The sequence below is a fragment of the Mustelus asterias genome, chromosome 8 (assembly GCF_964213995.1).
Source record: "Mustelus asterias chromosome 8, sMusAst1.hap1.1, whole genome shotgun sequence".
Taxonomy (NCBI): domain Eukaryota; kingdom Metazoa; phylum Chordata; class Chondrichthyes; order Carcharhiniformes; family Triakidae; genus Mustelus; species Mustelus asterias.
In genome coordinates, this window is record NC_135808.1 from 90,454,057 (window position 1) to 90,465,717 (window position 11,661).

At 41.7% G+C, this 11,661-nt stretch overlaps 1 protein-coding gene across 1 annotated transcript in view; it reads left to right on the top strand.

The window, feature by feature from the left end:
* Window positions 1-8,565, top strand: part of slc1a7a (solute carrier family 1 member 7a) — a 66,325-nt gene extending 57,760 nt beyond the window's left edge. The window contains exons 10-11 of the mRNA XM_078219202.1: window positions 117-216; window positions 8,356-8,565. Coding sequence (XP_078075328.1) covers window positions 117-216; window positions 8,356-8,565 — 310 coding nt within the window. The remainder of the gene's footprint in view (window positions 1-116; window positions 217-8,355) is intronic.
* Window positions 8,566-11,661: the final 3,096 nt, after the last annotated feature.

The window sequence follows — 11,661 nt, forward strand, 5'->3', positions numbered from 1 at the left end:
GTTGTGAAACAGAATTTCCTTTTACTGTATTTAAACCTGACATAACATTGCTTTTACCTCAAAAAGCTGACTATTATGTTTTACAGACTGCTAACCTTTAGTGTTTTTGTTTAAAGGGATAGATTTCGGACCATGATTAATGTCCTGGGAGATGCTCTGGCAGCTGGAATTATGGCTCATATCTGCCGAAAGAATTTCACTGAGGCAAATGATGAAGTAGGAAAATTATTTTGCTGTCTTTTCAAACACTATTTTATTCAGCAGATGTGTCTAGTGGCTTGTTAACTCTTTTGACGACCGATAGTCTGATAATTAGTCATGGAAAAGAACTTATATGCTCCACCAGTGGCCATATACATGAATGATCTGGTATGACAATGAACCATTCAGCCCAGGAAGATGCCAGATTTGATGCCAAATCTGTATTAATTTATCTCAGTCAAAGCAGCCAGGAGCTCCCTTGGAAAGAGTGTGGATCGCAGGTGAAGACAGAATCAGCTTCAGCAATGATGTTCTCTATCGACACAAAACTTCTGTCTGCAGTGTCTAGGTTTAGGCCTTAAGAAGGTGCCAAAAGCTGACTGCTAATACTCTCAAACTTCCACTGCTCTCAGGAGAGGAAAAAAAACCTCACTCTGGATAACGATTGCAAGAACTAAGTTATCTTTGCTATTACTTTGTGGCCATTGATATGAGTTTCTTTTTTCCTTAATCCCTGGCTGTGTTATTTAATTCTTGCATAGGCAACTGCTGCTTGCTGTGTTAGAATCATAGAATCTCTACAGTGCAGAAGGAGGCCATTCAGCCCATTGAGCCTGCACCGACAACAACCCCACCTTGGCCCTATCCCTGTAATCTCACATACTTACCCTAGCTAGCCCCCCTGACACTAAGGGGCAATTTAGCATGGCCAATCCACCTAACCTGCCCACCTTTGAGGTGTGGGAGGAAACCGGAGCACCCGAAGGAAACCCACACAGACATGGGGAGAACATGCAAACTCCACACAGTCACCCAAGGCCGGAATTGAACCCGAGTCCCTTATGCTGTTAGGCTGCAGTGTCAACCACTGTGCTGCTGCAGTGCTAACCACTGCGCCACCGTGCCTGCTGCAGTGTTAACCACTGTGCCACCATGCCGCTGCAGTGCAAACCACTGTGCCACCATGCCCTGTTGGAGTCTTTCCATGGTCACCTTGTAATGTATAAACCTCAAAGTAACTTGGCTATGAAATTTTTGACAAATGTAGGATATTGTTCTGGTGGCTTTGTTGTTTGAAGGGCCATTGTTTTCACACACAACTATTTCCTCCAAACAATGTTTTAATTTGAGGAGGGGAAAAGAGCCTTTAGGATATTTAGGTTGCATTGTGATACATTTCATAATACGTTTAAAAAATGGCTTGCTAAATAATTCTGGATATAGATTTATTGAAAGAAATGTAGTTAAGGAGTGATGCTCATAGTGCAAGATATTGTCAGTTTTGGAGCATGGGAAATATAAGATGCTCCAGGATTAGTGATTGGGTGACACTGTGCTTTGGGTCTAAAAGCCTGTCAATTGTTGTATAAAGGGAAGACTGAAGGGGTTAAGAAGCTTCATAGTTCTGAGGTGTTAGGATAGAATGATGTCAATCGGGAGACAGGGCAACAAGTCTTGAGTGAGGACAGTGTGTGGAAGAATATTTTAAATAGAGAATTTGGAATTAATGAGATAAAGTTCAGAAATATTGATAAAATAGTGAAAGGCATGAAATATTGCACGGGAAAGAGGTTCCTGTCCCTTTAATAAGCAAAAAGGTGTTAATATGGCAGCAATTCAAAAACAACAGTGCTTTGGAATGAGATGATGTTAAGTGTTAAACCAGACACCGTGTGTGATAAATCTTCACATATATTCCCAGTCTGAGTTCATTAGGACTGGCAGGAGCTCACCAGAGGGACCTGGAGTTTTAAGGGGTGGATGCTCACAGACATAAATCTGAATATACGAGCTTGTGTGGAGTCGGTGTTCAGAGAAAACAACAGACATGAAACTCCCATTTGAATTATCCTACAAAATTTTCTATTTACTTTATCGGTATCTATATTTCCTGACCACATGCTTTGTTTTTCAGCTACTTCAGTTAGTTTACATGTACCCTTCATTTCTAGCTGGATCCCTTCATCAACTCATCTTCTTTTGCATGTTTTTCTCCATGTTCCAGAACAAACTTATTTCAAACGTTAGTGTCTGGCCTGCACTGGCTCTTAAGCCCCAACTGTTCATCATCTCCTTCTACACCAGGTTTTGTATCTAAAAAAGTGTGGCTTCAGTGGGTCTTCTTACTTGAACAGGATAATCTTGACATTCTGTTTTACAAATTCATCTGCAGAACTAATCTCTACAGCTTTGTTTGCCTTTCAATTCAAACACCAGGCTGCCTTTTTTAAATTTGATTTATTATTGCCACATGTGTTGGGATACAATGAAAAGTATTGCTTCGTGCACGTTATACAGACAAAACATACCTTTCATAGAGTACATAGGGGATAAGGAAAGGAGAGGATGCAGAATATAATGTTGCAGTTAAAGATAAGGTATATAGAAAGATCAGTTTAATATATGGTAGGTCCATTCAAAAGTCTGATGGCAGCAGGGATGAAGCTGTTCTTGAGTCGATTGGTACGTGACCTCAGACTTTTGTATCTTTTTCCCATCAGAAGAAGGTGGAAGAGAGTATGCCTGGGGTGCATGGGGTCCTTGATTATGTTGGCTGCTTTTCCAAGGCACTGGGAAGTGTAGACGGAGTCAGTGGATGGGAGGAGGGTTTGCGTGATAGACTGGGCTACGTTCATAACACGTTCATATAATATTCATATGAATGTTTGAAATATGAACTACGTTCATATTTTCTTGCGGTCTTGGACAGAGCAGGAGCCATCTCAAGCTGTGATAGAACCAGAAGGAATGCTTTCTTGGCGAGAGTCATGGTGGACATGCAGAATTTCCTTAGCCTCCTGAGAAGGTAGAGGTGTTGGTGGGCTTTCTTAACTATAGCGTTGGTGTGGAGGGACCAGGACAGGTTGTTGGTGGTCTGGACACCTAGAAACTTGAAACTCTCAACCATTTCCACTTCATCACCATTGATTTAGACAGGGGCATGTTCTCCACTACGCTTCGTGAAGTTGATGACTATCTCCTTCGTTTTACTGACATCGAGGGAGAGATTATTGTCATCTTGGTATCTTTGTCCTGTTTTCTTGCAGTCGAAAAGAGATTAAAACTTGTAAAGTAAAACATTCAATCAACTATTGTTTGCTGACGTTACTACTGGAAAGTCAGTTCCCAGAGCAGAACTCCGGCTCAATAGATCATACCTTTAATGTTTGTTTAGATACGTGGATGAACAGAAATGCAGGACTGCGAATTAACTTTTAACAAAAGAATAAAACATTTATTAAACAAGAAAATATTAACTATAATATGTTACTCCTTCACCACAGCTATTCTTTTACAGATATATACAGATTTGTAAGGAGAACACAAGATACAAAATATATCTTGTACTCTAATGTTCTCAGTAAGTACACGGTACATGTAAGGTAATAGGCGAAACATGGTCAGGCACACCACATTCTGAAAGCAAGTGACAGATGCCACCAAAACAACAACTGTGGATTTCTTATCAAATTCCCCCTTGTCACACCGTGAGCCAACTGACCTCACTGGAACTCTGATTTTCACACAAGGATTTCCAAACTCCACTTTCAAAGAACACGCTTGGAATCTTCCTAACCCGGAGAGAACGTCAAGTCAGAGGCAGGAAAGCAGAAAAAGACATAAGCCAATGAATCGACTGCAAAAGAAGTCGAAGTAAAGTAGTAGACGCAATAAAAAGAAGAAAAAAAACTTCCAGAAATCGAGGAAAATATTTGAATTAGTGAGTAGGCTGTTTTTAAAAAAAGCTTTAGCTTACCTACTTGGGAAGCTTTTCTGACGTCATGCCGACACCCGCTGAATATCAAGTGAGGGGGGATGTCCTGGAAGAGTGCTCTGTAATGACGTGTTAATGTATTAAAATGAGCTTTCTGCGGTTCCACGGCATGTTTCACCCATTCCACTGGCGAAGCGCCGCTGAGGTCCCTATCTGCTTCAAGAAGATGACCATCATCCCAGTACCAAAGAAAGGCCAAACAGTGTGCCTTAATGACTATCGTCCAGTGGCTCTGACATCCATCATTATGAAGTGCTTCAAAAAGCTAGTCATGGCATGAATCAATTCCAGCCTCCCGGACTACCTGGATCCACTACAGTTCGCCTACCGCCACAACAGATCCACAGCAGATGCCATCTCCCTGGCCCTGCACGCAACCCTGGAACATCTAGACAACAAACTCCTATTTATTGACTACAGCTTAGCCTTCAACACCATTATTCCTACGAAACTCATCTCCAAGCTCTGTGGCCTGGGCCTCGGCTCCTCCCTCTGCGTCTGGATCCTGAACTTCTTAATCCACAGACCACCATCAGTAAGAATAGGTAACAGCACCTCCTCCACGATCCTTCTCAACTCCGGTGCCTCACAAGGCTGTGTTCTCAGCCCCCTACTATACTCCTTATACACCTATGACTGTGTGGCCAAATTCCCCTTCAACTTGACTTTCAAGTTTGCTGGCGACACCACCGTAGTGGGTTGGATCTCAAACAATGATGCGACAGAGTACAGAAATGAGATAGACAGTCAGGTGAACTGGTGCAGCGACAATAATCTCTCCCTCAATGTCAACAAAATGAAGGAGATTGTCATCGACTTTAGGAAGCGTAAAGGAGAACATACCCCTGTCTACATCAATGGGGATGAAGTAGAAAGGGTCAAGAGCTTCAAGTTTTTAGATGTCCAGATCACCAACAACCTCTCCTGGTCCCCCCCATGCCAACACTATAGTTAAGAAAGCCCATCAATGCCTCTACTTTCTCAGAAGACTAAGGAAATTTGGCATGTCAGCTACGACTCTCACCAACATTTATAGAAAGCATTCTTTCTGGTTGTATACAGCTTGGTACGGCTCCTGTTCTTCCCAAGACCGCAAGAAACTACAAAAGGTCATGAATGTAACCCAATCCATCACGCAAACCAGCCTCCCATCCAATGACTCTGTCTACACTTCCCGCTGCTTCGGCAAAGCAGCCAGCATAATTAAGGACCTCACGCACCCCGGACATTCTCTCTGCCACCTTCTTCCGTCGGGGAAAAGATACAAAAGTCTGAGGGTCACGTACCAACCGACTCAAGAACAGCTTCTTCCCTGCTGCCATCAGACTTTTGAATGGACCTACCTTGCATTATTAAGTTGATGTTTCTCTGCACCTTAGCATTGACTCTAAAAAGTATTGTTTCTTCTGCGCTATACACTATGAACGGTATGCTTTGTCTGTATAGTGCAGAAGAAACAATACTTTTCACTGTATACTAATACATGTGACAATAATAAATCAAATCAAAAGAGTCAGAACTCCAAACTCGCTGGTGTGAATCGCACTCTCTGGATTTTGAGCACGCACCGGCATTCCCGCAGACAGAAAGTCCGGGCTCAAAACCCCACCCACCACATCTGTCCAAAACTCCAACACACAAAACCACAATAACCTGTAGACACCTGAGAACCATCAATATCAATTTATTCGTTGGTTATTTTCCTGATTACTTAGACTCTCTGTATTGAAGCTACAAATGTGCTCTGTGTGACTCGAACCATCTCCTACCAGCAGCCTAGGAGCAGCTCTAAAAACAGATCTTTGAGTCATTTAGCACTATTCATGAAGACCAAAAGATGTTTGTCCATCCTCCCCTTCTTTGCTAGAGCAGCTATTGGATGATCAGCATAAATACCAAACGTACCTTACAGTATTAGTGTCAGCCAGCTGCCGAGACTGCTTCCTAGCCTTGACGAGGTTCATTAGAGCCTTCCATCTGTACAGCGCAGAGATGATCTGGCCATGGCCTCAGTATTGTGCTCAATCTAGGTCTCAACAATGGCCTTTGTAGGCATTTTTTGTTAAACTTGTCTGTCATTGGCATTAACTGGATGAACACTTTTATTATTGTTGGTGGCCTTTAATGGAAAAATGATTTAGGGTCCCGTTTTGTAATTTCAAATCAATTGAAACCTAGTGGTTATTTCCCAATTCATGTCATACTCCATTGTAATCTACCTACAGAGCAGCTTCTGACATCTCTGAAGAGGATACAAGCTTAGCTTTTGTCTCAGAAATCTACCTTCTCTGCACTTATATTGAAGTGATTATCTGTTCTTACATTAAATAGAGTGAGAGAGGAGAACCAAATTTGATCCGAAGCATTTTTATTGTGACAGAAGTTAAGGAGCTTTAAGACATCTTTTCCTGCCAGATTAGAATTGGATTTGCATCATGAATTTCCTTGTGGATTTTCCCTAATCAGCCACTGCACCTCCAGCAGAGACTCATAATTGACATGTAAGCGTGGTTTCCAGTGTTCTGCTGCCAACGTTATGGTAGCCCACTGGAAGTGTGGTTCATGTGTGCTGTGTTTTCTCTATAACTCTTCACTATGCAATATTTTGTATGAGATCTGTGATGTGAATGCAGCGTCACGCATCCTACATGAGAGAGAATGCTGCAAAGAGACATCCAACACTTAAACTAACTGGAAATTTTATCCTCTCATTTTTTATTTGTGTTTCAAGTATCAGAATCCCAATTCCCAGCTGCTAGTGAGGAACGGCACTCACAGGGAGAAATAAGGGGAGATTTGTGATTCATTAACTTTAAATATTGTAACATCACTGGGAGGGGCGGACAGTGGCGTAGTGGTATTGTCACTGGACAATTATTCCAGAGACCCGGGTAACTGCTCTGGAATTAAAGTCTCTAATGCTGACCGTGAAACCATTATCGATTGTTGTAAAACCCATCTGGTTTACTAATGTCCCTCAGGGAAGGAAATCTGCCACTCGTACCCAGTCTGGCTTACAGATGATTCCAAATCCACAGCAGCATAGTTGACCCTTAAAAATACCCTCTGAAATGGCCCAGCAAACCACTCAGTTCAAGGACAAAACCAGGGACATGGAGTAACAAATGCTGGCCTTGTCAGTGAATGCACACATGAATGAATAGAAAAATAAAATTGTGTGCATGTGATTTCCTCAATACAGCTCATGAAGCATTTAAGCATGCATGTTATTTGGACTGCAGTTGAGACATTTGTTATTATTCTAATCTGCTCAGCTGGAATGTATGTTTAGATAGCACACAGTGACTAATCCATATGCACATAGGAGCATTTTGCACATTGTCAATCATCACACTCATCTATTTTGAGAAGTGTGTTCTGGAAAGAGAACCACCATGACCTGTCCATTTGGTTGGCAGTGGTACATGCAAGACAGGCAGCATAGTAGCACAGTGGTAGTACTGCTGCCTCACAGCGGCATTGACCTGGGTTCAGTTTCGGCCTTGGATGACTGTCTATATGGAGCTTGCAATTTCACTATGTCTGATTGGGTTTCCTCTCACAGTCCAAAGATTTGCAGGTTAGGTGGTTTTGGCTGTGCTAAATTGCCCCTTAGTGTCCAAAGATGTGTAGCAGGATAGGTGGATTAGCCATGGTAAATGAGAAAGGATTATGGGGATAGGACAGAGGGAAGGGGCTAGGTGAGATGTTCTTTTGGAGAGTTGGTGCAGACTCAATGGGCTGAATGGCCTCTTTTTGCACTGTAGGGACTCTATGGTTCTAAAAGTAGAATGAACATCACAAGTTCTGACTTCTCTCAAATATAGTAACTGACTGAATTCACATGGTGTACTAGATTTTGTCCAATTCCTGTCATGGAAACTAAAATGCTATCCATTACTTTCTCTTCCCTAAGAACCTCTTTGATTCATCGCCTAGGATGCAGGGGTAAATTTTCACCTGTACTGGACAATAATATAAGAGATTGGGTGGCAAATTTTCTCATTCCACCCGCCACAGGAACCGTGACGGTTGAGGGGAGGACCATGGAAAGGTCCATTGACCTTGGGTGGGATTTTCTGGTTTCGGGGCGAGCGCAGCTGGAAAATCCCACTCTGGATCATTCATCCAGTCTTCAGTCCATTGATATCAATGGAGTATAAACCAGACAGTTCTGTAATGGATGGTGATCAACTCCACCACACTACTGCCCATGCAATGAAGATTAACATTTACCCTTATAATTTTGAATGTTATCATCTTAACTCCACATGACAAAGCAGTGTAATCATCGTTTGAGTGACATACAATTAATCAAATTGTTCAGATACAGTGCGTGATCTATCTATCCAATCTTCTCATAATTCGCTCTTATTTAGGTTCCACTGATTCGTGAAACAAAACCTACAAGCGTTAATCAGATCATGGCCTATCAGAGAAATGGATGCACAAGTGATGCTAACAAAGCAGACAAACAAATCTATGCAGTTACCATTGATGGAACCCATAATGTGCAAATGGAGTTGGGCCTCGGCACCAAAAAGGATCACTGTACCATTGAAATAGATGAGTTGGAGACCAAAGTATAGTAACCCAAATTTGTATTGAACAGGATTTCATGCCATATTGGTAATGTGTATGACTACCTCATAGTTGGAGTTATAATATGTACATGAGAAGTGGAAAGCAAAACTGATAGATGGTAGTGCTGAAGTTGCACAATTGTAAATTATTATTCATGCTTTGTGAAAAACATTTTATTTTTTTTAAATAAATGCCATGTAACTGTTGTCCACTAGGTTATTTCTTGAACAATGTAATGGAATAACTTAAGAGTGTTATATTCTTGCATTTGTTTCACCTGCAGTAATCTCTCCTGCTTCCTTTCTTCCCTTTTCCAAAGGTTACGAGATTGAGGAAGCAAGGGCATGTTCTTTTGGTATATGAAGGAGTAAGATAGAAGGAATGATAATCATTATCTAGGAACTTTCCTTCCTTGGGGTGCAGTTTCCAGTGTTAGAATCTGGCTGTATTACTGATCAAAGTTACGACTGATCTAAGTTACACTTGCCAAGTGGGATATGGCCCTGTGGAAATTTACTCCCTAGATCTGTACAGCGGTCTCCTTTCTTGGCTGGATGGAGGCCAAAGGTTTGACCTCTGACCCTCCTCCAGCTCTTCATGCTCCAAGAATGATCAATTGGGGATTCCTGGCAGCTAACATTTTGTGCATTTGTAATGATCCTTCACTGTCTCAAGTTATTGTGATACATAGAAGTACCATTCTGGGCAGGCACATTTAATGAATTATAATCTGCATTTCTGGAAGATGCATGTTGTGGTTTTAAGCTGTTTGGAGCTGAATTTAACTTAATAGCACCATGTTAATATGTATTTATTCAAAATCTCTTCCTGGCACTTATAGTTAAAAGTCCTGATGCGTGACAGCATCTCTTTTATGGGTTTCAGCCTTATCCATTAATCTCAGAGGTTTAAAGGAGAGTGGTCAGAGCCCATTAAGACCAACAAAAGTAGGAAGGAAGTTAAACATCACATTTTAAAAGCCTATTTATTCTGGGATAAAAGGAAGATCAGTTCCATAGTTTGCGTTTGAGAAGGAATAAGGGAAGAGAAGCTTAATGTAAGCTTTATTCAGCTGTTGAAAGATAAATAAATGTTTGATACGGAAGTAAGATTCTACAAAGTTCCTTCCTGCTCCTTAAAGAAAACTCCTGAAAATGTACCTGATCTTCCACTCTACATTAAACATCCTTTACTCAGAATTAAGATTTGAAGGCTCTAGTGATTAAGCTTCAGCATGTTTAATACTAGGGTACATGCACTTAAGATGAGAGGGGGAAAGTTCAAAGGACACGTAGAGGGCAAGTTTTTTTACACAGAGAGTGGTAGGTGTCTGGGACGCACTGCCAGGGCTGGTGGTGCAGGCAGATACGATAGGGACATTTAAGGGGCTTTTAGATAAGCACAAGGATATGCAAGGAATAGATGGATATGGACCAAGGGCAGACAGAAGGGATTAGTTTAATTTGGAATCATGTTCGGCACAGTATTATGGGCCAAAGGGCCTGTTCCTGTGCTGTACTATTCGATGTTCTATTATGCTCCGCATAGAAATCAATTGTTTGGTCTATACTAACCCCGGAATTATTTAATATTCTTCCTAAATTCTTCTTCAAGAAGTTCCTCTAAACATTCTCCTGCCAGGTAAACAATTCTGCTTCATTGGAGCAATCTTTCTATTGTAAAATTATGCTGACCCTACAACGATGGAAGATTAAGATCATTTTGTGGAAATTTCTGTATTGAAGGACACTAAGAATGTATTTTTTTTCAATGAATTGGCCATAATACCTTGGGATAGCATGTAATCAGTTAATGGTCCACTAATCACCTAATGGATGCACTTTGATGTCATGTCTCTAGCACTGTGTTTTTATGAAATAATCCTTTCACTGTTTTAGCTTAAATGCTTCATCTTTTAATATTACCTGAACCTGAAGCAGACTGCATGCTACCTACAGTCTGGGATGTTGGGTAGAGAAATTTAGAATTTCTGCTGCTTAGACATGTGGGAAACTTTACAATGTCAGGCAAAACAAGGGCTCCGAAGACTGCCCTTTCTGCGGCCTTGTGGAGTCCGTGGACCACGTCTTTGTTGTGTGTCTTAGGCTGCACTCCCTTTATGTTTTCCTGAAGAACCTTTTGTTGATGTTTTGTCTGCACTTCAGTCCCACGCTCCTGATCTACGGACACCCGGTGCGGAGAGGGGAGGGTCGGGATGGCGACTTCCTCGTGAACCTGCTCCTGGGCCTGGCGAAACGCGCCATTTACTGGTCCAGGCTGCGGGCGATCGAGGGGGCCGTCCATCCTGACTGTCTTCCCCTCTACCGCGGCTACGTTCGCGGCCAGGTATCCCTGGAGAGGGAGCATGCGGTGTCCATGGGCGAGGTTGATGCTTTCCGCGCCCGCTGGGCACCGCAGGGGTTGGGGTGCATCATTGACCCCAATAATCACATTTTAATTTGATGTTTTTAAGTTTCCTTTGTACTTTGATTTCTGTTCGGGCTGTTCCCCCTCCTTTTTGGGGAGCTGCCCCTTTTACTTTGTCCTGATTTAATCTGAGTTTGTTTATTTGGTTTGGTTTGACCTAAAAAGAGGGCAAAACAAATACACTAATTCTCTTTATATATTGCATCTAAATGGAAGTAATATTTTTGTGAAGGTATAACTGATGTTTCCATCAGCATTATTTTTTTCAAAGTCTGTCTGTCGGAAGCAGTGAGCTCTCAGACACTGTATGACGCACACTATCAGGTCTGTTTGCTAGAAAGAGAAAACTACATGTAACCTGCCATTGTTGTATAATCACAAGTTATTGCTACTGATGACCATTTTTGCGAGTGATAATAAATAATGCTTTTTAATGAAATGATGTGTACTTTATGTGAGTATGCCAGGCTATTGGTAATTTGTAGACGGAAAAATGTGGCTTTTTCATTGTCATTGCTGCTATTAAAGTTTATTTATTTATTAGTCACAAGTAAGGTTTACATTAACACTGCAATGAAGTTACTGTGAAATTTCCCGAGTCGCCACAGTCTGGCCTGTTCGTGTCAATGCGCCTAACCAGCACGTCTTTCAGAATGTGGGAGGAAACTGGAGCA